This window comes from Papio anubis, unplaced genomic scaffold (genome assembly GCF_008728515.1).
Source record: "Papio anubis isolate 15944 unplaced genomic scaffold, Panubis1.0 scaffold278, whole genome shotgun sequence".
Taxonomy (NCBI): domain Eukaryota; kingdom Metazoa; phylum Chordata; class Mammalia; order Primates; family Cercopithecidae; genus Papio; species Papio anubis.
This window is the reverse complement of record NW_022162869.1, coordinates 42949-70174: the sequence shown is the minus strand read 5'-3', so window position 1 is coordinate 70174 and position 27226 is coordinate 42949. Positions and strand designations below refer to the sequence as shown.

The following is a 27226-nucleotide window of genomic DNA, read 5'->3' as shown; positions in this document are numbered from 1 at the left end:
CATTGCGGTAAAAAAAAGAGTTTGGCCGGGCGCGGTGGCTCACGCCTGTAATCCCAGCACTTTGGGAGGCCGAGGCAGGCGGATCACTTGAGGTCAGGAGTTTGAGATCAGCCTGACCAGCATGGCTAAACCCCGTCTCTACTAAAAATAAAGATTAGCCAGGCGTGGTGGCAGGTGCCTGTAATCCCAAGTACTCGGGAGGCTGAAGCAAGAGAATCGGTTGAACCTGGGAAGCGGAGGCTGCAGTGAGCCGAGATCGCGCCACTGTTGCACCGCATACGGCCTGGGCGACAGAGCAAGACTCCCTCTCAGAAAAACAAACAAAAAAACCGTGGAGCTAGCCCCACAGGTTTAGGACCCTTGACTTCCTCGTTAGTATTTCAGATCAACCCTTTGTTGGGCCCCTGGAAGGTCGGTCCCCTACTAGTAACGTGAGGTGAACGGGGGTACGTCTGCTGTAAAGTGGGGGGCGTCTGATGCGGACAAAGGCTGGGTCCCGAGAAAGCGCAGGGTCAGAAAAGTGCCCCCCAAAGCCGTCCCTGCACCCGAACCCTAGGAAGGCCTCGCGCAGAGCCTTCCGCAGCGGTTTACGACCTGGGCGGGGCGTCCCGGAGGCTCTATGCAAATCAGCCCAGCGGACCCCGTCCAGCGCCCGGGCTCCGGAAGCAGCGCTCCCCTCCGACTCCCCGCGCTTCCGGCCGGGCCCGCGCCCCCCAGACGCCGAGAGCCTGCAGCCCCGGCCCGGCGGCGATGGCGCGGCGCCTGCGTGTGCTGGTGGACATGGACGGCGTCCTGGCCGACTTCGAGGCCGGCCTTCTGCGGGGCTTCCGCCGCCGCTTCCCTGAGGAGCCGCACGTGCCGCTGGAGCAGCGCCGCGGCTTCCTGGCCCGCGAGCAGTACCGCGCCCTGCGGCCCGACCTGGCGGTAGGGGGCGCGGGGTCCCCACACGGGCAGGGCCGGCTCGCTCCGTTCCCGGGGTCACCCCCTTCTGTGTGAAGGGCGCAGAGCCCTTACCCTGGCACCCGCGGGCAGCGCACCCTGGGGAGGAGCCTTTGGGCGCGTGCCCCTGACCAAAGACCCCTCCGCAGCTCGGAGCCCGGGCCCAGAGCCCCCAGGAGCCTCCCTGCGAGTCCTCGTGGGAACTGCATCTGCCGGAGGCAGAAGCCGGGACCTAGAACTCTTGTCTTTCAGGATAAAGTGGCCAGTGTGTACGAAGCCCCGGGCTTTTTCCTGGACCTGGAGCCCATCCCGGGGGCCTTGGACGCTGTGCGGGAGATGAACGACCTACCGGAGTAAGGAGAGTGGGGGCGGGCGGAGTCCTGGGCGGGCTCCCGGCTCCCGGTGGTAACCGCGACCTTCTCCGCAGCACTGAGGTCTTCATCTGCACCAGCCCCCTGCTGAAGTACGACCACTGTGTGGGTGAGAAGGTGTGGCTGCCCCGCCCCTACTCCGCACGTGGAGCTGCCTAAATCCTGATTTTAAAAAGAAACCACCAGAAACCCAGAAGGTCGGGGGTGGGGGGCTCTCAAAGGCTTAGACCCCACTCCCTGTCCCTGAATTCCAGCTCCCATCAGGCCCTACTCACAGACCTGTGTCTTCTACACAGTACCGCTGGGTGGAGCAGCACCTGGGGCCCCAGTTCGTAGAACGAATTATCCTGACAAGGGACAAGACGGTGGTCTTGGGGGACCTGCTCATTGATGATAAGGACACAATTCGAGGTTGGATCCGTTATCCTTGGCAGCCTCCAGGCCTCTAGCCTGCCCTGATTAGGGAGAGGAAGTAATCATGCCCATTACAGATGTCAGCGCTGCCTTTCTTGTCCCAGGCGACGAGGAGACCCCGCGCTGGGAGCACATCTTGTTCACCTGCTGTCACAATCGGCACCTGGTCCTGCCCCCGACAAAGAGACGGTTGCTCTCCTGGAGTGACAACTGGAGGGAGATCTTAGACAGCAAGCGAGGAGCCGCGCAGCGGGAATGAGCGGGGATGCCGCGGGCAGCAGCTGGCGCTGAAGGGCGGGCAGGGGCCACCACAGAGCCGAGTCAGGGCGGCATCGTGCTGGTGCCTCTGGCCCTGTGGAGTGGAGCAGGCAGATACCGTTAAGCGCTGTGCTGCCAGGCCCCAGGCCCAGCCACCCGGTACCTTCCGAGAGGCTGCCGCTGGCCCCTGGCTTGCGTGGAAATAGTGGGAAAACCAGTTGGAACTCTTTAATAAAAGACCTTGGCTTTCTGGTCTTCTAGGACCCTTTATTTGGGAACATAAAGGGACAGGCTCCCTGGGTGGGTGCTGATGAGCCCTTCCCTCCCCTCTGAGCCCAGTGGTCCCTGAATCTGCCCCATTTCCATGCCCATGTGGGTATCATTCTTGTAGCACCTGCCATTCCTGGGCCATGTAAGGGGTCAGCCTTGAGGAGGTACACAAGAGGCAAGGACCCCCCATTTTCCCTGAGCAACTTCCCATCAGCTCCCACGCACCTTCTGTTGACCAGGTGGCGCCGTGGACATGGAGCCACATCCTTTATGTTGCTGTCTCTTCCTGTCTCCCTTGAGCACCATTTTCACTGCGTCCCTCATGAGATACACTTCTGGGGTAGGGCTCCCCATCACTGAGTGTGACGGCAAAGGAGGAGGGCCAAAGCTTTCAGCTGGGGCGGTGGAGTGGTGAGGGGGGAGGAGGAGGGCCAAAGCTTTCAGCTGGGGCCATGGAGTGGTGAGGGGGGAGGAGGAGGGCCAAAGCCTTCAGCTGGGGCCGTGGGGTGGCAAGGGGAGAAGATGCAGTTCCCAGGGCTGGCGCCTCTACTCCGACATCTCATCACCTGCATGGCCTTGTGCTTGATGCCCAATGGCCACATTAAGTCACTGGGCTGTCACTCAAGGGCAGGGACCATATCTTCATCTTGGAATCATGGTGCCTAGCAGATAGCAGGGCTGGGTGGACAGTCAATGCTGGGCCACAGGTTATCCAGGTTGGCATCCACCAGGCCCAAATGCCCAGCTTGGGGAGCCCCTGGGGGAGGTATCCATCCTCCACAGCCCCGGAGGGGGCACCACATCTTTTACCATGAGGCATCTCATTCCTATCCCTGAAAACTACTCCAGCCACTTCTGTTAAGGGATAATCCCTGATTTCCCGCAGCAAAGGCAGCTCTCCTAAGCCTCAGTCCCAGCTCTTGAGAACACTGTACTGCTAAGCCTCTGGGTCCAGGCACTTGGCCACTTCTTACACCAGGGCCTGAGCCTGGCAGTGGTGGCACCAGACGTAGGGTAGAGAGTGCCGGCCTATGAAAGCAGCTCCAGTTTGATCTCCGCGTGCCTCGAGTCTGGCTTCCTCACTCCTGACGGCGTTTCATCACAGTGTAAATGCCTGTCCTGCTGAAAGAACCTGCCTTTCAAATGGCTGAAAAGGCACCAGTGGGGCAGCATATGCTCCCCCCGTTCCCTGCGTCCACATCAGGACCGTGGTCTCCAGCAGTAGGGGTGCTACAGTCTCACGGTCCCCGTGGATCAGCGCTGCCGTGGGGCCATGCTCCTCGGCAGTGGGATACCCAGGGCAGAGTGCGCCTGCCGGCTGCGGGCCTCGGCCACCTGGCGTGGGGAGCAGAAGTCCTCCAGGAAGATCTGCGCCAGGTTCCGGAGCCTGGCACTGGCCGAGAGGGAGAAGCGAAGCATGCACTGCACCACGGGCGCGGCAGTCAGCTCCGGGGGAAAGCTGTGGCCCGGCGGGCTCAGGTGCATGAGCGTGGTAATGGCAGACAGCACCGTCTCCTCGTTGGGGCTGGACAGGCAGTTGATGATGAGTGGGACGCCTCCTGCCTGCAGGATGTGCTCCTTGTTGGCCTGGTCTGGGCACAGGTTGCACAGGCCTCCTGTGGGAGACCAAGGAACAATCTGGATGCTGTAGCCCCGGGCCTCCTGCCAGCTCCCCAGCTCATGAATCCCAGGGAGGGCCCAGGCTGAGAAGCTGGTCCCAGCACAAGCGATCCAAAGCCCATTCCGGCTCCTGCCTTCTCGGTTCTAGAAAGGCCTGCCTGCTCCCGTCGGCCACAGCCCAGCCTTCCAGAGGTGCGCACAAATCCCTTTCCCTCTCGGTTCAGCCAGTTCAATGGCTGATACGCTTTCTTTTTTCCCTTTAATGTAAAAACCTAAAACAAGGCCGGCCCAGGCACAGTGGCTCACGCCTGTAATCCCAGCACTTTGGGAGGCTGAGGTGGGTGGATCACCTGAGGTCAGGAGTTCGAGACCAGCCTGGCCAACATGGTGAAACTCTGTCTCCACTAAAAATACAAAAATCAGTCGGGCGTGGCAGGTGCCTGTAATCCCAGCTACTTGTGAGGCTGAGGCAGGAGAATCGCTTGAATCTGGGAGGCGGAGGATGCAGTAAGCCGAGATTGCACCATTGCACTCCGGCCTGGGCAACAGAGCGAGACCCTATCTCAAAAAAATAAACTAAAAACCTATAATGTATCATCACCTTAGAACAATTTATAAAAATTATAAACATATAAGATGATGGTTTCATGGGTATACACTTACACCAAAATTTATCAAATTGTACCCTTTAAATATGTACAGTTTATTATGTCCATAATATAGCAATAAAACTGGTAAAAATACTAGAATGGGCTGGGCACAGTGGCTCACACCTGTAATTCCAGTGCTTTAGGAGGCCAAGGCAGGAGGATCCCTTGAGCCCAGGAATTCAAGACCAGCCTGGGCGACATGGCAAAACTCTGGCTCTACAAAAACACACAAAATTAGCCAGGCGTGGCGGTACATGCCTGTAGCCCCAGCTACTTGAGTGGCTGAGGTGGGAGGACTGTCTGAACCCAGGAGGTGGAGCTACAGTAAGCCATGATCACACCACTGCACTCCAACCTGGGCGACAGAGTGAGACTCTGTCTCAAAAACAAACAAATGGCTCAAAAACAAACAAACAAATTATAGGCTCACGCCTATAATCCCAGCACTTTTGGGAGGCCGAGGTGGATGGATCACCCTGAGGTCAGGAGTTCCAGACCAGCCTGGCCAACATGGTAAAACCCCATCTCTACTAAAAATGCAAAAATTAGCTGGGCCTGGTGGCGTATGTTTATAATCCCAGCTACTTGGGAAGCTGAGGCAGAATAGCTTAACCCAGTAGGTGGAGGTTGCTGAGATGGCACCACTGCATTCCAGCCTGTGCGACAGAGCAATAGTATGTCTCAAATGTCAGGCGGCTGACTGAACATTGGTTTTTCATCCCACAATTTGAAATATGTGAATACATGTAAGTATTTAGTAAAAATGGGATACTCTGCTTGCTGCTTGATCAGTTTTCTGAGATGGGGTCGGGTCTCCCTATGTTGTCCAGTCTGGTCTTAACTTCTGGCTTCAAGTCATACTTCTGCCTCAGCCTCCCTGGGAGTTAAGACTACAGGCATGTACCACTGTGCATGGTTTACGCCAGCTTTTATTTTATTTATTTATTTAATTTTTTTGAGACAGAGTTTTGCTCTGTCACGCAGGCTGGAGTGCAGTGGCGTGATCTCGGCTCACTGCAACCTCCACCTCCTGGGTTCAAGTGATTCTCCTGCCTCAGCCTCCCAAGTAGCTGGGATAACAGGCATGTGCCACCACGCCCGGCTAAATTTTTGTAGTTTTAGTAGAGACGGGGTTTCACCATGTTGGCCAGGCTGGTCTCGAACTCCTGACCTCAGGTGATTCACCCGCCTCGGCCTCCCAAAGTGCTGGGACTATAGGCATGAGCCACTGTGCCCGCCCCAGCTTTTTACATTTAACAATATATTGTGATTAGCGGGGCATGATGGAGCCCACCTATAGTCCTAGCTACTAGGGAGGCTGAGGCAGGAGAATCGCTTGAACCCAGGAGGCTGAGGTTGCAGTGAGCCAAGATTGTGCCATTGCACTCCAGCCTGAGCAAACGAGTGAAATCCATCTCAAAAACAAAACAAAACAAAAAAACCCCAAAAACAATGTATTGTGAACATCTTTCCATGCCAATAAATGCACATTCATGGCTATGCAATCATTGTAGATTAATGGTAAGGAGTGTACCATTTGACTTATGTACTGTAATTAAGAGATTAGAGCATTTTAAAGTTATTTGCATGTCACCGTTACTAGGATTCTGGAGGAAAACAGAAAAGGCAACAGTGAGACATCAGTGGTTGGTTCTGCATCAAAGAACTCATGTGCTCAGGTAGTGTGGCCGGAATCCCACCCCCATTCCCTCAGGTCAGGCCCCCTCAGTGTAATGACCTCTTGGCCTTGGGGACAGATGCTACCTTGTTTTGGAGGTCACTCCGCTCAGCACCGCTGCTCACTGCGGGAAGATGACTTTCCGTGCATCCTAACGCAGCTTCCTGTCATCACAGTACCCCTCCCTTTGGTTCCTGCTCAGTGGAGGAAGCCACCTCTCAGCTCATTTGCAAAACATGCCCAGTGTCCTGAGTGACCAATCAGGAGTGAAGACCACAGCTCCACCCACTTGCCCTGTTTTTCTGGAAACTAACAAAGATTTACCTGAACCTGAAGCCCCACTAAGACATCTTCCCCAGCCGGAGGGACAGGTGCCCATGGTGCCCCTGCCAAGGACCCTCCTCCACTGACGGGGGCAGGAGCCTGCCAAGGTTTCACTCTGCTGCCTGCTCCCGAGCAGCACCTGGGTCAGACTGGTCCTGCTTTGGGGAAACTTTTTTTTCTTTTTGAGACGGAGTCTCGCTCAGTTGCCCAGGCTGGAGTGCAATGGCGCGATCTTGGCTCACTGCAACCTCCACCTCACAGGTTCAAGTGATTCTCCTGCCTCAGCCTCCCAAGTAGCTGGGATTACAGGCACATGCCACCACGCCCGACTCTTTTTTTTGTAGTTTTAGTAGAGACAGGGTTTCACCATGTTAGCCAGCTGATCTTAAACTCTTGACCTCAGGTGATCCACCCATCTTGGCCTCCCAAAGTGCTGGGATTACAGGCGTGAGTCACCACGCCCAGCTGGAGGAACATTATTACAGGATCCCACTGCATGTAGAGTAAATTCCAGACCCCCGTGTGCTCCTTACCCCTGAGCTGTCCTGTCTGTTCTTCCCTCTCCCTGGCACTCACTGCAGTCGCCAACCTCAGTCCATCCCTGAGACCCTTCAGCCCCCAGCTGTCACACGCTGACACCCTCTTGCTGCTAACAAGCCCTCCACGGCTCTCCTTGTGAGTTGCGTCTTCCTGGGATACCAGACTAGACGCTCTGCCATGTCGGGGTGGCCCTTCGTCACCCAGTTCTTTAAGCACTGACCCGGGGGGGGAAGGGTTGAAAGAACCATGGATGGTCAGGGGGCTGGACAGGATGGCTCCCTGACATCCCGCCCACCCTGGACTTCTGTAGTTCTTAGATCTGGGCTGCAGCTCACAGGCAGGACATGTCTGAGAGACCGAGGGGGCTCTTTGGCCTCTCTGGAGTCCTGAGAAAGAGGAGCAGCGGCAGAGGGCAACTAGGCACTGACCGAGAGCCTCTCCCCATGGGGCCCTTGGAGCCTCCCTTGCCAGTCCCACCTCAGCACTTCCTAAAGCACAGGGTGGCCCCTAGCATGGCTGCCTTCTGTCCTTCCGCCAGGAGCTGTAAGGCAGGGCTCAAGCTCCTGGAACTGTGGACACTTCACTGAGCACGCACTGGACACATGACTGAACCCTAGAAACAAGTGCTATCATCACCCCCATTTCCGTGGGAGAAGTCAAGGCCATGAGAGGCTGAGTGAGCTGCCCACAACGCTAAAGCGGGGGAGCCTTCTGCCCCTCCCAAGGGAAATGGCAGCCCTCCGGAAGCAGTAAGGACAGCTCATCCAGCCTTGGGCAGATGCCAGGTTCAGTCCGGAGCAGGGGCAGTGGAAGTGCTATGGTTGGACTCAGCTGCTCAGACACACCCGCGGCATGTCTCCCGAGCTGACAGGGGAGCAGCCTCCTGTGCACACTGGACTGCGGGTGGGGTGATGGGATTTCTCTCTGTGTAAAGTGTGATAAGATGAAGCCCAAGTCACGGCCTGCCAGCTGAGTCATCACCACACCCAGGTGCACCTGGGCAGGACACGGCCACCCAGACTGCAGAAAACCAGAGGGTGGGGGCAGGAGGCGGCCTCAGGAAAGCCACTCTCTCCCCTCCCTCCCCACGCAGAGGCCCGGGAGTCTCCAAGGATGGGCCGGGGGCCTGCCGGAGCTCACCAGCTGCTTGGGCACCCTCCACAGTAGCAGGGACCTTCCTGAAGTCCCTCTGCCTGATGGGCAGTGTCCCTTAGAGATGAAGAAGGGGGTGAGGGCCAGAAAAGAAAAGGGCAGAGAGCTTCAGGGCAGGTAGGCTGACCTGGAGCAGAAAGATGAGCCGAGATGGCGCCAGAGGACCCACAAGAGGCCACAGCCACAGCTGCTTTGAGCTTCTCCCTGGGTCTCCCTGTGTGAACCTGCCCTGAAGAACTGAGGAAGGCCATGGAAAAAGAGCAACGGGGAAACTGGGAGCTTCTTAGAATGCTCGGTAATAGTCAGATGGCTAAATTATGGAACATGTATATGATGAAGCAGTATAGAGTACTTTTTTTTTTTTTTTTTTTGGAAGGGGGTGCCCCCTTTGTCGCCCAGGCTGGAGTGCAGTGGCCGGATCTCAGCTCACTGCAAGCTCCGCCTCCCGGGTTCACGCCATTCTCCTGCCTCAGCCTCCCGAGTAGCTGGGACTACAGGCGCCCGCCACCTCGTCCGGCTAGTTTTTTGTATTTTTTTAGTAGAGACGGGGTTTCACCGTGTTAGCCAGGATGGTCTCGATCTCCCGACCTCGTGATCCGCCCGTCTCGGCCTCCCAAAGTGCTGGGATTACAGGCTTGAGCCACCGCGCCCAGCCACTTTTTTTTTTTTTGAGTATGAGCCTCGCTCTTGTCGCCCATGCTGGTGTGCAGTGACACGATCTCGGCTCACTGAAACCTCCACCTCCTGGGTTCAAGTGATTCTCCTGCCTCAGCCTCCTAAGTAGCTGGAATTACAGGCATGCACCACCATGCCCAGTTAATTTTGTATTTTTAGTAGAGACGGGGGTTTCACCATGTTGGCCAGGCTAATCTCGAACTCCTGACCTCATGCCTTGGCCTCCCAAAGTGCTGGGATGACAGGCGTGAGCTGCTGTGTTTGGCAATATTTACAGTTCTTAAAAATAATGTCTTCAGGTTGGGCGTGGTGGCTCACGCCTTTAATCCCAGTATTCTGGGAGCTGAGGCGGGTGGATCACGAGGTCAGGAGATTGAGACCACCCTGGCTAAAACGGTGAAACCCCATCTCTATTAAAAATACAAAAAATTAGCCAGGCGCGGTGGCGGGCGCCTGTAGTCCCAGCTACTCGGGAGGCTGAGGCAGGAGAATGGCCTGAACCCGGGAGGCGGAGCCTGCAGTGAGCAGAGATCACGCCACTGTACTCCAGCCTGGGCAACAGAGCGAAACTCTGTCTCAAAAGAAAAAAAAAAAAAAGTCTTCAAAGGCCAGGTGTGGTGGCTTATGCCTGTCATCCCAGTACTTTGGGAGGCCGAGGTGGGTGGATCACAAGGTTAAGACCAACATAGCCAATATAGTGAAACCCCGTCTCTACTAAGAAAAAAAAAAAAATACCTGGGCCTGGTGGTGTATCCCTGTAGTCCCAGCTACTCAGGAGGCCGAGGCAAGAGAATTGCTTGAACTCAGGAGGTGGAGGTTGCAGTGAGCCGAGATTGCGCCATTGCACTCCAGCTCGGGTGACAGAGTGAGACTTCACCTCAAAAATTAAAAAAAAAAAAAAAGGCTCCAAAGAATAATTCATGTTAGAAAATGCCTGTAATTTAAGATGAAGGAGGGAAGAAGAACACCAGATTGTACATACAATAAGATAGGCCCGCTAAGATGCCACCTCCTCTGAGAGCTTTCTGTGACCACCTAACCTGCCCCCAACTACGTCCCCCGCACCAGGCTTTGCTTCTTTCCCTCACACTTACTGACATTACAGTAGTTATCTGTCAAAATGTTTATTGGCTGTTGCTCCACTAAACTATAAACTCCGTGAGAATGGGGACTCTGCCTTGTCTCACTCTCTATCGGCAGCCTCGCATGTGGCAGGTGTTCAATAAATAGGAAACTGTTATCCCTACAGATATTCTTTTAAAAATTAAAAAAGCCGGGGACAGGCATGGCGGCTCACTCCTGTAATCCCAGCACTTTGGGAGGCCGAGGGGGGTGGATTACTCGAGGTCAGGAGTTCCAGACCAGCCCGGCCAACATGGCAAAAACCTGTCTCTACTAAAAATACAAAAATTAGCCAGGCATGGTGGCACACACATGCAACCTCAGCTACTCGGGAGGCTAAGGTGGGAGAATTGCTTGAACCCAGGAGGCGGAGGTTGCAGCCAGCTGCGATGGCGCCAACTGTGCTCCAGCGTAGATGACAGGGAGAGACTCCATCTCAGAAACAAAAGAAATGGCCAATACTAAGTGTTGGCAAGGAAGTGGAGCATATAGCATAACCTGGTGTAACTACGTGGAAAGTGATTTGGCAGCTTCTCATGACGTTAAACGCACATCTACCCTAGGACTGAGCAACTCCACTCCTAGGTGAGAAATGAGTACATATTTGTATGAACATGATCCTAACAGCTTCATTCATAAAGCTTCCAAATTAGGAACAACTCAAATCTCCCTCTACAGGTAGATGGATAAACATCCAAAGGAATGGACGATGATACTGCAACCATTTAGATGAATCTGAAAAACGTAATGTTGAGTGAAAGAAATGAGATACGAGTAGATCCTGCATGATTCTGTTTGTATGAAGTTCAAGAACAGGCAAAACAAATCCAGGGGATAGAGGTTAGAATAGTGGTTGCCTTGGAGTGGGAGATACTGACCCAGCGTGGGTGTGAAGGGAATTTCTATGTCTTGGTTTAGAAGCTGCTTACATGGATGTACACATAGCTCAGTGAATTTCAACATTCACCAAACTGGCACTTAAGATATGTGCATTTTATTCTGTTGATCATACTGCAATCTTTTTTTTTTTTTTTTTGAGACCAAGTCTCGCTCTGTCGCCCAGGCTAGAGTGCAGTGGTACCATCTTGGTTCACTGCAAGCTCCGCCTCCCAGGTTCACACCATTCTCCTGCCTCAACCTCTCGAGTAGCTGGGACTACAGGCGTCCGCCACCTCGGCCGGCTAATTTTTTTGTATTTTTAGTAGAGATGGGGTTTCACTGTATTAGCCAGGATGGTCTCGACCTCCTGACCTCGTGATCCACCCACCACAGCCTCCCAAAGAACTGGGATTACAGGCATGAGCCACCGGGCCCCGCCGCCATACTGCAATCTGAAAAACAATTATAAAACAGAAAACAGAACAAGTTCTGACTGCCTAATGAACATGCTCTGGACAAGACAGAGAAAACAAGCAGCAAGGGCTGGGCCTTCGAGACTTCAGGAAACACAGGAACTCTATACGAGAACCCTGAGGGAGGCAAAAGAGGAAACCCCACATGAAAGCAAGATGAGAAAGCTAGAGATTCGGGGAGGTCAGGTGGGTGACCTCAGCTCACACGCCATGTCGGGCACTGGTGCAGGCAGCAACAACCCGGACCATGAGGGGAAGGTCAAAGGATGGTCCCAGGGATTAAATGAGGTGATGGTGGTCGAGCACGGTGGCTCACACCTGTAATCCCAGCACTTTGGGAGGCCGAGGGTGGATCACCTGAGGTCAGGAGTTCAAGACCACCCTGGCCAACATGGCGAAACTGCATCTCTACTAAAAATACAAAAATTAGCTGGGCATGGTGGCATTCGCCTGTAGTCCCAGCTACTTGGGAGGCTGAGGCAGGAGAATGGCTTGAACTCGGGAGGCGGAAGTTGCAGTAAGCCCAGATCGTGCCACTGCACTCCAGCCTGGGCAACAGGGTGAGACTCCATCTCAAAAACAAAACAAAACAACAAAACAAGGTGATGCTTCTGACAAGCGCTTAGCTGGCACCTGGCACCTGGTGGCTGGGCAGGCCCTCGGTGAGGGCAGCTCAAGATACAGCTACATCTGGGGACTCGCCCATGCTGAGATGAATCAACCCAGGGTCAAAGTCTTCACAGGGGGCCGGGCGTGGTGGCTCACGCCTGTAATCCAGCATATTGGGAGGCCGAGGCCAGTGGATCACCTGAGGTCAGGAGCTCTAGACCAGCCTTGCCAAGACGGTGAAACTCCGTCTCTACTAAAAATACAAAAAATTAGCCAGGCATGGTGGCAGGGGCCTGTAATCCCAGCTACTCGGGGGTGCTGAGGCAGGGAATCGCTTGAACCCGGGAGGCGGAGGTTGCAGCGAGCCAAGCTTGCGCCACTGCACTCCAGCCTGGTGGGACAAGAGCAAGACTTCATCTCAAAATATATATATATACATATTACATAACAAGTATTATATTATATATTATATAATATATATTATACATTACATATATATTTTATATTACATATATTATATGTTATATTATATATTATATATATATATATCTTCACAACGGATTATTTGTTCTTGGGCTTTCCTTTAGTGTCTTGCAAATGTCTCCTTCGATTTCAAGTCTGAAGGACAGACAGTACACAGAGTAAGCCACCCTTTGTGTAAGAAGGCAGGGTGAACAGGAACACACCGTGTATGAACTCACCCTTGCAAGACGCCAAAGTGTAATAAGGAAACGGGTTAGTATGAGACAGGGAACAAGGGAGAAGGGACCCGAATGGAGGTGAGACTTCTGAAAATACCCTGTAATACAGTTTTGACTTATGCATCGCGGCTTTTCATAATTTTTTTTTTTTTTGAGACAGAGTTGTGCTTTGTTGCCCAAGGTGGAGCGCAGTGGCGCGATCTCGGCTCGCTGCAACATTCCCCTCCCAGGTTCAAGCGATTCTTCTGCCTCAGCCCCCCAAGTAGCTGGGAGGACAGGCATGCACCGCCACGCCCGGCTAATTTTTGTATTTTTAGTAGAGATGGGGTTTTGCCATGTTGGCCACGCTGGTCTCAAACTCCTGGCCTCAAGTGATGCACCGACCTAGGGCTCCCCAGTGTTGGGATTACAGGTGTGAGCCACCGTGCCTGGCCTGTCACACAGCATTTAAACAAGACAGTTCTTTACTGACCAACAGGGCAAGGGTGTCAAAATTTGTTGCTAAGTTAAAAAAAAAGATACAGAGGCTGGGCGCAGTGGCTCATACATGCAATCCTAGCACTTTGGGAGGCTGAGGTAGGCAGATCCTGAGGTTAGGAGTTAGAGACCAGCCTGGCCAACATAGTGAAACACCGTCTCTATTAAAAATACAAAAAATTAGCCAGGCGTGGCCGGGCGCGGTGGCTCACGCCTGTAATCCCAGCACTTTGGGAGGCTGAGGCAGGTGGATCACGAGGTCAGGAGATCGAGACCATCCCGGCTAACACAGTGAAACCCTGTCTCTACTGAAAATACAAAAAAAAACACTGAGCCAGGTGGCGGGTGCCTGTAGTCCCAGCTACTCGGGAGGCTGAGGAGGAGAATGGCGTGAACCCTGGAGGCGGAGTTTGCAGTGAGCCGACATTGCGCCACTGCACTCTAGTCTGGGCAACAGAGTGAGACTCCCGTCTCAAAAAAAAAAAAAAAAAAATTAGCCAGGCGTGGTGGTGGGCACCTGTAATCCCAGCTACTCGGGAGGCTGAGGCGGGAGAATCGCTTGAACCCAGGAGGTGGAGGTTGCAGTGAGCCGAGATCCTGCCATTGCACTCCAGCCTGGGCAACAGTGTGAGACTCTGTCTTGAAAAAAACAGCATATAGAGACAGCATGCCACCACATGTGTACAACATGCAGGAAATTTACTGTATACATATTTGTTTATAAATCCTGAAAATATCCCTGGTGAGCACACAGAAACAAATACTTGTGGTTGCCTCTGGAAAAAGCTACTGAGGGAGAGCTACTGTTCACGACTCTTTGAATTTCATACCACCTGAACCAGTTATGTATTAACATAGACAGCGTGCACACACATGCACCCTGCTTGTGCCTGGTACTAAAGGGAGGGGGAATTGGTCTGGGAGTCAGGGCATATGGGGAGGTGGCCTTTGCGTAGGTCGGAGACAGCCTGAATCTAGCCTGCTGAACAAATGGTGAAAGCGGCTGGAGACATCCAGGGAGAGATTAATGGAGCAAGAATCTCAATGTCACCTCCTTCCTGAGATGGGAATCCCGCTACATGTGGATGGCAGGAGAACTTCTTCTGAAGCAGAAAGACGTGTGGCCCAGGATCAGTAAGAGAAGGAGACACAGGGCAGCCACCCAATGCAGAAAGGAAGCAGGGCTCTGTGTCAGGCAGACCCAGTGAGAACCCCAGCACTGCCACTGAGGACCAGGCAACCAGAGTCAGCTACTGAATTTCTCTAAGCCTTGGTTTCTTCACCAGTAAAATGGGCAGAGAAAGTAAATGATGTGATCAGCACATCTTGCTCGCACACACAGGTGATGTGGAGTGAGCATGCACCTGCTCAGAGCCAGGGGTTGGCAGTGCCAGACCTGCAGCCTCACACACAGAAAAGTGCCGGCACATACAGGCAGTTTATCAACGAGAAAGCAAGTGCCTGCGTAGCCAGTACTGAGGTGATCCATAAGCCTTCACATGTGCCTTTCTGATCCAATCCTCTCCCTCCCTCAGAGGTGCACACCTTCCTAATCACACTGTAAGTATTACTATGTGTATAGCATCATTTGCTAAATATTATGTTTGTAAGATTGTTGCGTGGAACTGTAGATTTCATTTTCGTTGCTAAATAGTAGAAATATCTGGCCAGACACAGTGGCTCACGCCTGTAATCCCAGCATTTTGGGAGGCTGAAGTGGGTGGGTCACAAGGTCAGGAGCTCAAGACCATCCTGGCCAATGTGGTGAAACCCCATCTCTACTAAAAATACAAAAATTAGCCGGGTGTGGTGGCGGGCACCTGTAGTCCCAGCTGCTCGGGAGGCTGAGGCAGGACAATTACTTGAACCCAGGAAGCAGAGGTTGCAGTGAGCTGAGATCGCACCATTATACTACACCCTGGGCGACAGAGCGAGACTCCGTCTCAAAAAAAAAAAAAAAAAAGAAAAATATCCTGTGATGTCAGTATCCATTCTCCTGCTGACTGTCTCCAGTTCGGGACTGTTACAGACAGTGCTGCTGGTGGCATTTCACTGCATGTGCACGTACCCTAGCCCTATGGATTTAAATGCTGGGTCATGGGGTGCGCCTGCTATCTTCAACTTTACAAAATACTGTTTTCCTTTTTCTTTCTTTTTTTTTGAGACGGAGTCTTGCTCCGTCGCCCAGGCTGGAGAGCAGTGGCCCGATTCCGGCTCCCTGCAAGCTCCGCCTCCCGGGTTCACGCCATTCTCCTGCCTCAGCCTCCTGAGCAGCTGGGACTACAGGCGCCCGCCACCACGCCCGGCTAATTTTTTGTATTTTTGGTAGAGCCGGCGTTTCACCGTGTTAGCCAGGATGGTCTCGATCTCCTGACCTCGTGATCCACCCGCCTCGGCCTCCCAAAGTGCTGGGATTACAGGCGTGAGCCACCGCGCCCGGCCTTTTTTTTCTTTTTTGAGATGGAGCTTCACTCTGTCGCCTAGGCTGCAAGTGCAGTAGTAGGATACTGGCTCACTGCAACCCTCGCCTCCTGAGTTCAAGCAATTCTGCCTCAGCCTCCCAAGTAGCTGGGATTACAGGCATGCACCACCACGCCTGGCTAATTTTGTCTGTATTTTAAGTAGAGACGGGGTTTCACCATGTTGGTCAGGCTGGTCTCAAACTCCTGACCTCAAATGATCCACCCATCTCGGCATCCCAAAGTGCTGGGATTACAGGCATGAGCCACTGTTCCCAGCCCAAAACACTGTTTTCCAAAGGCTGATGAGGATTCATTTACCAGCCTTTATCGGAACACCACTACCATCTGGTGGCAGCTACATGTATTGCAGGAAACAGAACACAGGAAAGAGATTGACCTGAATTCTAGGAGGCCACCTTCTTAAAACTTTTTTTCTTTTTTTTGAGGAGTTTCACTCTGTCGCCCAGGCTGGAGTGCAGTGGTGCGATCTCGGCTCACTGCAACCTCCACCTCCCGGGTTCACGCCATTCTCCTGCCTCAGCCTCCCAAGTAGCTGGGACTATAGGCGCCCGCCACCATGACCGGTTAATTTTTTCCATTTTTTAGTAGAGCTGGGGTTTCACCGTGTTAGCCAGGATGGTCTCGATCTCCTGACCTCGTGATCCGCCCGCCTCGGCCTCCCAAAGTGTTGGGATTACAGGCGTGAGCCACCGCACCCCACCTTTAAACTGTTTCAGTAACAAAACTGCTAAGTAATCTATGATTCTCTTGGATTCAACCAGTTTTCATGAAAGCAGAAAATTATTTCCTGATTCCTTCATATCTCCATGCAACATCTAGGATGGTGCAGGTATACAGAACATCTAAGAGTCAGTCAATGGTGCTGTGGGCAGACACTCCCAAATGAATTCCAAAGGCTACCAATGCTTTCATTTAGGACTTGAACTCAGAATTCTTTCATTCAACGACTATTTACTGAGATCTTGGTTTTACATCTAGTTTCCATAATTCATCCACCTCCCATCTAACATCCCAAACAAGGGCAGCTCTGGCCTTACCAAGGCTCCCTCCCAATGTCTGTTCCTTCTTTTTTTGTTTGTGGTTTTTTTGGAGACAGTGTCTTGCTCTGTCACCCAGGCTAGAGGGCAGCGTTGTGATCATGGCTCACTGCAGGCTCAACCTTCTGGGCTCCAGTGATCCTTCTGCCTCAGCCTCCTAAGTACCTGGGACTACAGGCGTGTGCCACCATGCCTCATTAATTTTTTATAGTTTTTTTTTGTAGAGATGGGGTCTTACTATGTTTCCCAGGCTGGCCTCAAACTCCTGGGCTCAAGTGATCCTCCGACCCCAGCCTCCCAAAGTGCTAGGATTACAGGCATGAGCCACTGCACCCAGCCCCAGTGGCAGTTCCTCTGTGACACTGGTACAATGTGGCCCCCGACTGTGGGCACTACCAGTTGCAGCAGAAATTACTTCCCACCAGAACTCACTCAGGGATGTGGCAGAGGCAGCAAGGTGCCATAGAGACAAAGAACAAAGGAAGAGGCTGGGCGGGGTGGCTCATGCCTGTAATCCCAGCACTTTGGGAGGCCGAGGTGGGCGGATCATCACGTCAGGAGTTTGAGACCAGCCTGACCAATATGGTGAAATCCCATCTCTACTGAAAATACAAAAAAATCAGCTGGGCGTGATGGCATGCACCTGTAATCCCAGCTGCTCAGGAGGCTGAGGCAGGAGAATCGCTCGAACCCGGAAGGCAGAGGTTGCAGTGAGCACTGCACTCTAGCCTGGGTGACAGAGACTCTGCCTCAAAAAAAGAACAAGGGACTAGAGTCTGAGCCTGGTGCCAGCTGGGTTCCCGGGGCACGGAATTTGGATCCTGGATGACAGGGGCGAAATCCTGGCTCCAGTCATCACTAACAGCGGGAACTCCAGGCAGTGGACTTGCCCTCACTTGGTGGTGGGGGTTCCTGATATGTAAAAAGGGGTTAGAACCATCCGCCTTGCTGTTAATGACAGATTCAGAGGCCTTGTAGGCAGGGCGGGTTCAGGTGGGTGTGTGGTGAGCACATGGTGTGCACTGGGTGGGCGTCCAGAAGAGGCAGCTTTTATCCCAACAGCACCCAAACAAGAGCCCTGCACCCTAGGGAGAAAAGGCAGCCAGAAGCACAGGAAAGGGTCAATAAACTAGTTCTACAATTGCTCTAAATGGGCAAATCCACGAGAGGCCACAAGAGGCCAGAGACTTGAAAACCCATGCATGTTCTCCGCAATCGCTGTAACCAGATCCTTCCTCACGGCTGTGGCGTGCCCACGGCAGGCAACTGAAAGGAAGCCACAGGAGAGACCCCCCCCAGAGAGGAAGGTGAGCGAGGCCAGGCTGCTGCTGGTGAGTGGTTGCGGCCACTGCAGTTCCGCTGCCACCGCTGATGGGTGGAACTGCAGTGGCAGCAGGGTGGCAGCCAGGGCCAGACTGAAGCCCTGGCTGACATCGAGAGAGAGCAGGGGCTTCTCTAGGGGCCTGCAGGCCCCCAAGCATGGAAATAAAGGAAAATCTTGAGTCCCTTCATGAAATTCCAGGCACCTAGCTAGCCCTGAGAAGCAAATGAACAACTTGATAAGCAAGAAGGTAACAGTTAGCTTAAAACAATAGCCAAGGAAGTCAGAATCAGGGGATGTCTGGTTCCCCCACAGAAATTAAAGATAACATCTGTTTGTTTGTTTTTGAGACAGTCTTGCTCTGTCGCCTATGCTGTAGTGCAGTGGCATGATCTTTGCTCACTGTAACCTCTGCCTCCTGGGTTCAAGCGATTCTCCTGCCTCAGCTTCCCGAGTAGCTGGGATGACAGGCTCCTGCCACCATGCCCGGCTAGATTTTGTATTTTTAGTAGAGATGGGGTTTCACCATATTGGCCAGGCTGGTCTTGAACTCCTGAGCTCAAGTGATCCACCCGCCTCAGCCTCCCAAAGTGCTGGGATTACAGGCGTGAGCATCTGCGCCCAGCCTAAAGATAACATCTTAACATCTGTCCTTGAGTTGCTTTTCAGAAACCTGGACCCCCAACAAACAGTTCCCCTGGCACTGAGACCTCAGATAAGGGGAACTGAAAACTGCACTCTGACCACTCTCTAGACTCCCTGAGGGGCCTGGGGGACACGCTCACAGGTCATAGCTAACATTCTTTTTTGCTGATGCCAAATTTGTAGACAAAGCCTCACCTCCCTACCCAATCACAAACCAGAAAATCTTTGAAGCCACCTATGAGCCCATCCCTTGGAGACATCCTGCCTTCTTAGGCCAAACCAATATATAGCCTCCTGGTGTTGATTTAAAACTTTGTCTGTAACCTCTGCCTCCCGCCTTTAAACACCCTTACCCATAAGCCATCTGGGAGTTTGGGTCTTAAGCATGAGCTGCCGGATTCTTCTTGCTTGTCACCCCACAATAAAGGCCTCACTTTGGGCTGGGCACAGTGGCTCACACCTGTAATTCCAGCACTTTGGGAGGCCAAGGCAGGCGGATCTCCTGAGGTCACGAGTTCGAGACCAGCCTGGCCAACATGTCGAAACCCCATCTCTACTAAACATACAAAAATTAGCCAGGTGTGGTGGCAGGTGCTTGTAACCCCAGCTACTCAGGAGGCTGAAGGCAGAATTGCTTGAACCAGGTAGGCAGAGGTTGCAGTGAGACGAGATCGCGCCATTGCACTCCAGCCTGGGCAACGGAGTGAGACTGTCTCAAAAACAAACAAACAAACAAAAAACAGAAAACAAAGCCTCACTTTCTCACACTGCAATTTTGTCAGTAATTGGCCTTAGTGTGCAGGGTGAGCCAATCCATTTGGTTGGATAGCATCCAGCTTCCAGCCCTCAGAGAGGAGGCAGAATGCTGGGCCAAAGAGCAGGCCTCGGAGCTGCCACAGCAAAGCCAGCATGGAAGAGCACCTGTGAGTGTGGCCGCTGCAGGCACAGACGGAAGGAAGCCTGCATTCTCACCCTGGCCTGTGACAGCCAGACAAGGGGCAGCTGTCTACACCACAGCTTCCTTATTGATAAAATGAGCCATTTGGAGTAAACTCCTTCCTACCTTTCACTCCACAATCCTAGGAATTGGAACTCCTGTAAGGGCAGGAAAAGGGCCAAGGGAATAGCTTGTAGATTCTGACTGCTTTGGGTTTAAGTCTCAGGTCTGGTACTCTATTTTTTTGAGGCGGAGTTTCACTCTTGTTGCCCAGGCTGGAGTGCAATGGTGCGATCTTGGCTCACCTCAACCCTGCTTCCTGGGTTCAAGCGATTCTCCTGCCTCAGCCTCCCGAGTAGCTGGGATTATAGGTGCGTACCACCGCGCCCAGCTAATTGTATTTTTTTTTTTTTTTTTTTAATTTTTTTGTTGTTGTTGAGACAGAGTCTCGCTTTGTCACCCAGACTGGAGTGCAGTGGCCGGATCTCAGCTCACTGCAAGCCCCGCCTCCCGGGTTCACGCCATTCTCCTGCCTCAGCCTCCCGAGTAGCTGGGACTACAGACGCCCGCCACCTCGCCCGGCTAGGTTTTTGTATTTTTTAGTAGAGACGGGGTTTCACCGTGTTAGCCAGGATGGTCTCGATCTCCTGACCTCGTGATCCGCCCGTCTCGGCCTCCCAAAGTGCTGGGATTACAGGCTTGAGCCACCGCGCCCGGCCCTAATTGTATTTTTAGTAGAGATGGGGTTTCTCCATGTTGGTCAGGCTGGTCTCAAACTCCTGACCTCTGGTGATCTGCCCACCGTGGCCTCCCAAAGTGCTGGGATTACAAGCATGAGCCACTGCGCCCGGCCTAGATCTGGTACTCTTTAAACCTTTGGCCAGCCCACGGAACCTCCCTAAGCCTCAAAGTCCTGATTGGAAAGAAGGCAGTATAAGCACATCTACTTCAGTACTATCTCTAATGCACAAGAAGCAAGCGCCTGGCACCCAGTGGGTGCTCCCCAAGTGTGAGCTAATGCCATCCGTGATGGGGACACAACAGTACCGGGCCAGCAGCCAGGCTCTCCCCACCTAACATTGCCTGGGCACCCTCTGGGAGGCTGAGGATCGGCGTTCCTGTCATTCCGTGATGTTTTTCCAGAAGGTAAGAATTCCTGGAGCAGGGCTGGGTGCGGTGGCTCAAGCCTGTAATTCCAGCACTTTGGGAGGCCGAGACGGGCGGATCACGAGGTCAGGAGATCGAGATCATCCTGGTTAACATGGTGAAACCCCGTCTCTACTAAAAATACAAAAAAAAAAAAAAAAAAAAATAGCCGGGCGACGTGGCTGGCGCCTGTAGTCCCAGCTACTTGGGAGGCTGAGGCAGGAGAATGGCGTAAACCCAGGAGGCGGAGCTTGCAGTGAGCTGAGATCCAGCCACTGCACTCCAGCCTGGGCAGCAGAGCGAGATTCCGTCTCAAAAAAAAAAAAAAAAAAAGAATTCCTAGAGCAGATGAGTGGTTCCCTTGATAAGACGTTATCCCATCCCCCACCTCACCACCCTGGGAGAAGGGGCGACTGCTCACCCTCAAAGGGTTTTGGGTATCATTTGTCTTGGATGGCGACCAAGGGGATCCTGTCGAAGGCTGCGCTGACCCTAAAAGAGCACTGTAGTGCTTCATTCAATTCTCTCGATGTGAAGCAGCTGCTGGCACTGTCCCCATCTGACAGATGATTGGAGAAGAGCCCACACCCAGATGCCTGCCTGACCCCAATGCCCAGCTCTCGTCCAACTCACTGTGCTGTTTGCCAACAAGCAGACATTTGTTTTGTTTGTTTTTGTAGGGACAGGGTTTTGCTATGTTGCCCAGGCTCCTCCCGAACTCCTGGGGACTCACGCAATCCTCTTGCTTCAGCCTCCCAGAATGCTGGGATTACAGGTATGAACCACCCTGCTCAACCAGGCAGACACGGGTTTTGGTTCTAAGAGACAGTCTCACTCTGTCACCCAGGCTGGAGTGCAGTGGCGTGATCTTGGCTCACTGAAATCTCTGTCTCCTGGTTCAAGTGACTCTCCTGCCTCAGCTTCCAAGCAGCTGGGACTACAGGTGCGCGCCACCATGCTCAGTTAATTTTTGTATTTTTAGTAGAGACGGGGTTTTGCCATGCTGGCCAGGCTGGTCTCAAACTGACCTTAAGTGATCCACCTGCCTCGGCCTCCCAAAGTGCTGGGATTACAGGTGTGAGCCACCTGAACCAACCCTGCTCAGGGGTGCTGCACCAAGTCATGGCCAGGACTCCACACTTATTAAGTGAAGATCCCTTGCTTTTCCTTCCCCTTCTCTCCTCCTCCCTAGGCCAAAAGGCCTAAGCACTCAAACCATGCAGACAGAAGCAAGGCTGGCTCGGGCTCAGGGAGGTCACAATCTCAGGGCTGCCACAGGGGATAAAAGACTCAAAGCTCCAAAGCGCAGCATGGAGCCTTCTCCGGAAACAGCAGAATAAGTGCCTGTCGGGGATCCCCAAGCAGAGACACTAAGAGAAAGGGAAACGACGCCAGTAAGAAAATACGCGGGGGCTCTCCTTCTCAGTTATGCATAATAAATATACGAGAAATTTCATCTGCAGAGGGTCCCACGGAGGGATTCCATGCTGAGAAAGCTACCGTGCTTGGGGCGGGGCGGGGCTTGCTCTGGCAGAAGAAGAGAAAAAAAGGAGGAAAAAACGGTTGGGAAAAGTAAAACTGGTGATAATGATCCCAACAATTCTAGATAAAGTAACTGCACAGAGACGCAGATGCACAGACACACACACACCCACACTTCTGCTCCCACAACCACCTGCGAGGCAGGCAAGGCAGGTGAGGAAACCACGCTCGGAGAAGGGACGGGAGTCAGCTAGGAATCAGCTGAGAAGTGGAGATGCTGGGGCTCAGTCACCCACGCGGGGAAGCTGCCCAGGGTGGCAAGAACCCAGGCCAGGCCCATGCCGCCCCCATAGCTCAGTGGACCCGGACCTCAGGGTACCCCTGTCCTGGGAAAGTTGCTTCCTGACCCTGAGGAAACGCCAGCAGGAAAGACCCCACTTGGTAAACATTTTTTGTGGGGACTGCTCTGTGACTTCCGCCAATTTTTCTCCAGGGTCAGCGGCTTGATTTGAAGGGGCTCTGTCGCCCCCTGGTGGAGGTTTAGCCACATGCATCTGCAGGGGCCACAGTCACCATTCAGAAAGCAGCAGCTGTGTGTGGGGCAGAGGCATGAAAAGGGAGGGGACAGAGGACATTTTAGAGACCAACTTTTTAGAATATTTGTTTGGCATAATAATCTTCTAGAGGAGCTGGCATCACTCGGGGACCTGGGCAACTAGGGCTCCTGCGCTGGCTTGGCTTTAGCAGGCCCCACTCTGGTCCTCTGCAGGGCAGTAAGTCCAGGGAACTCACCCAAAGCCCAGGGCCGCCCTTCCCCTGTACCTGGAGCTCCAGGCCCTAAACCTGCTCCCACGGCCGCATGGGCCTCTTTCCTGGATCCTGACTCCCAGGGGTGAATGCCACCGTTGGTGTGTGCACTTCCAAACCCAGGGAGTGGCCAAGGGGCAGCTGTCTGTGGGGGTGTGAATCTGCTCACACATGTGCTGGAGCCCCCTCATGGAGAGAAGACCCTCATTTGTAGTCTAGTCCCAGGAACCTCCTCTCCTCTCCTCTTTAGAGGAGACCTGGGCGGTCTTTGAAAAATTTGAATCACACTTATAATAATGTATTTTTTAAAATGTGTTACTTGGGCCAGGCGTGGTGGCTCACGACTGTAACCCCAGCACTTTGGGAGGCTGAGGCGGGCGGATCACCTGAGGTCAGGAGTTTGAGGCCAGCCTGGCCAACATGGTGAAACCCCATCTCTACTAAAAACACAAAAATTAGCCAGGCATGGTGGCGGGCGCCTGTAATCCCACCTGCTCGGGAGGTTGAAGCAGGAGAATTGCTTGAACCCAGGAGGCAGAGGTTGCAGTGAGCTGAGATCACACCACCACATTCCAGCCTGGGTGACAGAGCAAGACTCCATCTCAAAAAATAAAATAAAATAAAATAAAATAAAATAAAATAAAATAAAATAAAATGTGTTACTTGATCCTATCAAGACTTTCAACCCAATTTCTAGATTATAGGAAATAAAGGGGATAAAGAAACAAACCACAAAGAGGCAATGAGACAAACCGGAAGGGGGAACATTTGCATTCCTAGTTGGGGCCTTCAAGAATCAGTGTTATGAAATGAGGGTCTGTTTAGGATTACAAGAGATTTATCTCTTGGGGCCAGGAGTTCAAGACCATTCTGGGCAACACAGTGAGACCGTGTGTCGACAACAAATTAAAAAAAAAAAAAAAAAAAAGCCGAGTTCGAGACCAGTCTGGGCAACACAGTGAGATCCTCTCGAAAACAAATTAAAAACAAAAAAAAGCCGGGCATAGTGGTGTCCACCTGTAGTCACAGCTACTCGGGAGGCTAAGGCAGGAAGACTGCTTGAGCCCAGAAGTTTAAATTTATGGTGAGCTATGATCACACCACTGTACTCCAGCCTAAGTGACACAGTGAGACCCTATCTCAAAAAAAAGAAAAAGATTTAAGATAATTTATGTAGTGACTTCCTTCCAATGGGTATAATACATAATACGTAAAGAGGGGAAAGAAAGAGTAATTTTACAGTGGAGAAGCCTGACAAGACTTCAGCCAGGTGATCACGCGCGTGTTGCCCAGGCTGGAGTGCAGTGGCTATTTACAGGTGCAATCATGCAATCGTAGCACACTACAGCCTCAAACTCCTGGGCTCAAGCGATCCTCCTGAGTATCTGGGGCTACAGATGAGCACTGTGCATGGCTTGAAAAAGGGATTTTTGTTTGTTCTCAAAATTTTGTCTGCTTCAAACTATTTCCCACGGCCTAGATCTAAGCTCCGGCAAGCTCTGGTGCCGCTTAACTCTCTATCCTCTTTTTGTGCCATTCTCCACTTCACTATAACGATCCTGCCACATTCATCTTCCTTCTGGCTCCTTCCTGTTTTAAGGCCTTTGCCCATGCTGTGTCCCTGCTAAAATGCCTTTCTCATGATGGCCAAAACGGAAGTAACCACCACCTTCTACTGCTGTCTCTCATCACCCCATTTATTTGCTGCTGAGCATCATCTTTTTTGTTTGCTAACCACCTGTCCCCCCTACTAGAATGTAAGCTCCTGAGGGGCAAACACTTTCCCTAACTTGTTCACCATACTCCAGCATTTAGAGCAGTAGTTTACATATACGGTACATGCCCAGTAAATATCTGCCCAGTGAATAAATCAATAGGTCTTAAGATCATAACTACAAAAGAAGCCGTAAGTTACAGACTGCAAGCCATCTCTGCTTCTCCTGATATGAAAACACTAAATATGAGTTACTTTTGTTTCTAAGACAGATTCTCGTTCTGTCACCCAGGCTGGAGTACAGTGGCCCAATCCCAGCTCACTGCAGCCTCGTCCTCACAGGCTCAAGCAATCCTCCCACCTCAGCCTCCTGAGTAGCTGGGACACCACGCCAGACTAATTTTTTTTTTTTTTTTTTTTTTTTTAGCAGAGGTGGGCTTTTGCCAGGCTGGTCTTGAACTCCGGGACTCAAGTGATCTGCCTGCTTCGGCCGCCCAAAGTGCTGACATTACAGGTGTGAGCCACCTCACCCACCTGAAATTTTTTTTTTTTTTTTTTTTTTGAGACGGAGTCTCGCTGTTGCCCAGGCTGGGGTGCAGTGGCGCCATCTTGGCTCACAGCAACCTCCGCCTACCGGGTTCAAGTGATTCTCCTGCCTCAGCCTCCCAAGTAGCTGGGATTACAGGCGCCCGCCACGCCCGGCTAATTTTTGTATTTTTAGTTAGAGACGGGGTTTCATCATGTTGGCCAGACTGGTCTCGAACTCCTGATCTCAGGTGATCCGCCTGCCTCGGGCTCCCAAGTGCTGGGATTACAGGCGTGTGCCACCGCGCCTGGCTACAAAACTGCTCTTTTTAAAACATCTTTTTTTGAGACATGGTCTCACTCCGTCGCCCAGGCTGGAGTGCAGTGGCACAGTCTCAGCTCACTTTGGCCTCTGCCTCCCGGACTCAAGCAATCCTCCTGCTTCGGCCTCCAGGGTAGCTGGGCCTACAGGTGCACACCACTGTGTGCGGCTAATTTTTGCTCCCGCTTAGCTGGGATTACAGGCACTCACCACCATGCCCAGCTAATTTTTGTACTTTTAGTAGAGACGAGGTTTTGCCATGTTGGCCAGGCTGGTCTCGAACTCCTGACCTCAGGTGATCCACCCGCCTCGGCTTCCCAAAGTGCTGGGATTACATGTGTGAGCCACCACGCCAGGCCCCAAGGACTCACTTCTAACTCACTTATCTCACCCCGGCCCATTTAGGCATCTAGCGAACGGGCCCAGCCCTTACCAATAGCAAACTCCACCAGGGTCTCGTTCTCCTCCGACAGCGAATCGAGAAATAAATCCAGGACCTGCAGCTGCCGCAGATACTCGTAGTTGCTGGGGTCATAAGCGAAGTTGGCGAGGTTGGCGAGGACTTGCTCCTTGGCGTCTGCAACGGGAAAGCGGCACTGGAGCCAGGTCCGGGCGGCGGTCACAGCCGACCCTGCCACCTGGTCCCACCGTGGCTCTCACCTTGGCTCTGGGTCTCCTGGAATTCCGTGACCAGCGCCTGCAGGTATCCCAAACGCCCGACGTGGGGGTCCACCTTCGGCTTCTGGGCCATGGCCAGCGTGACGGAGGACCCCCAGGGACTGGCGGGAGGGTGGGAAAGGTGCAGGGGGAAAGCCGAGCAAGACCCTCACCCACTCTCCACCTGTCTGGCGAGGGAAGACGCGGGGACGGCAAACGGGTTTCTTTCTTGGGTTCAGACTCTGCAGTAATTTGCAGCTGGAAATGGAATGTGGGGAGATGGGCCGGGGTCTCGGAATCCTGTAGGAGTTGGGTCTGAAAATCGAAATTGGGGCGCGGGAGACAGGGAACCGTCTGCGGGTTGGGGCTGGCGGAGTAGGTACCGGCGCCCAGCCCCCGGCTGCCGGGCTCGGTTCCAGGCTCCCGGCGGAAGCCGCGCTGTCCCCACCCTCCAAGGCGCGGAAGGGGCGGGACGAGGCAGGCGAGGGGCGGGGCTGTCGCCGAACTCCTTGGCGCGCGTGCGCGGTGCGCTTTCGGTTTTCTGGACGCGGAAGCTCTTTAGCCTGCGCTGGAACACGCTGCGACACGCTTTGCCGAGGGAGGTGTGGGTGTGGGTGGGTGTACTGCGAGGAGCAGCCTTGTCTCCCATATCCCATGTCCAGCTGCAAATTATTGCAAAATCTGAACGCAAGAAAGAAACCCACTTGCCGCCCCCGCCAACAGGAAGGCGGGTGAGGGCCTCTCTCGGCTTTCCCGCCCCACCTTTCCCACTCTCCCGCCCGGCCCCCCGGGTCCTCCGCCGCCCCGACGTGGCCCAGAAGCCGAAAGTGAGACACCCATGTCGGGCGGCTGGAATTCCGTGAGGAGCAACTCAGGAGCGCAACGGAGTCTGGCAGCACCCATGTTGGGAGGACGTCGAGGCAGAAGCACCTCCAGGATCCCCATGGCTGGCGGGGCGCGGCCCAGCCTCCTTGACCAGGACGCCCCTTTAGAGCGCG

General features: G+C 53.2%; 2 protein-coding genes across 6 annotated transcripts; one reads left to right on the top strand and one right to left on the bottom strand.

Moving 5' to 3' along the window:
* The first annotated feature begins 276 nt into the window (after positions 1 to 276).
* NT5C (5', 3'-nucleotidase, cytosolic) lies at positions 277 to 2237 on the top strand. Of its 2 annotated transcripts, XM_003913408.5 has the most exons (5): positions 289 to 924; positions 1192 to 1292; positions 1367 to 1427; positions 1607 to 1721; positions 1829 to 2237. In XM_003913408.5, exons 1-5 carry the CDS (start codon positions 751 to 753, stop codon positions 1981 to 1983), a joined length of 606 nt encoding a protein of 201 aa, XP_003913457.1. In that variant the 5' UTR covers positions 289 to 750; the 3' UTR covers positions 1984 to 2237. The 2 variants fall into 2 exon arrangements, with proteins under 2 accessions (XP_009189482.1, XP_003913457.1); XM_009191218.4 differs by lacking the exon at positions 1607 to 1721 and having other exon boundaries at positions 277 to 924; positions 1367 to 1419.
* On the bottom strand, positions 2233 to 26680 carry ARMC7 (armadillo repeat containing 7). 4 transcript variants are annotated; one of them, XM_003913409.4, is made up of 3 exons: positions 26232 to 26680; positions 26005 to 26148; positions 2233 to 3868 (listed from the first exon to the last, which is right to left on the bottom strand). In XM_003913409.4, the coding sequence occupies exons 1-3, from the start codon at positions 26320 to 26322 to the stop codon at positions 3507 to 3509; spliced, it is 597 nt and encodes a 198-aa protein (XP_003913458.1). In that variant the 5' UTR covers positions 26323 to 26680; the 3' UTR covers positions 2233 to 3506. The 4 variants fall into 4 exon arrangements, with proteins under 4 accessions (XP_003913458.1, XP_017806453.1, XP_017806451.1 ...); XM_017950964.2 differs by having other exon boundaries at positions 3728 to 3868; positions 26069 to 26148; positions 26232 to 26350; XM_017950962.3 differs by lacking the exon at positions 2233 to 3868 and adding an exon at positions 21715 to 22248.
* Between the last annotated feature and the right edge of the window lie 546 nt (positions 26681 to 27226).

Bases quoted from the DNA above. Each gene is read 5' to 3' on its own strand.
- NT5C (XM_003913408.5), top strand. From the start codon at position 751: ATGGCGCGGCGCCTGCGTGTGCTGGTGGACATGGACGGCGTCCTGGCC. The intron at 1,293-1,366 runs GTAAGGAGAGTG...CCTTCTCCGCAG, and splicing joins GAGATGAACGACCTACCGGA to CACTGAGGTCTTCATCTGCA. The intron at 1,428-1,606 runs GTGTGGCTGCCC...TCTTCTACACAG, and splicing joins ACCACTGTGTGGGTGAGAAG to TACCGCTGGGTGGAGCAGCA.
- ARMC7 (XM_003913409.4), bottom strand. From the start codon at position 26,322: ATGGCCCAGAAGCCGAAGGTGGACCCCCACGTCGGGCGTTTGGGATAC. The intron at 26,149-26,231 runs GTGAGAGCCACG...TTCCCGTTGCAG, and splicing joins CCAGGAGACCCAGAGCCAAG to ACGCCAAGGAGCAAGTCCTC. The intron at 3,869-26,004 runs GTAAGGGCTGGG...GGTCTCCCACAG, and splicing joins CCTGGTGGAGTTTGCTATTG to GAGGCCTGTGCAACCTGTGC.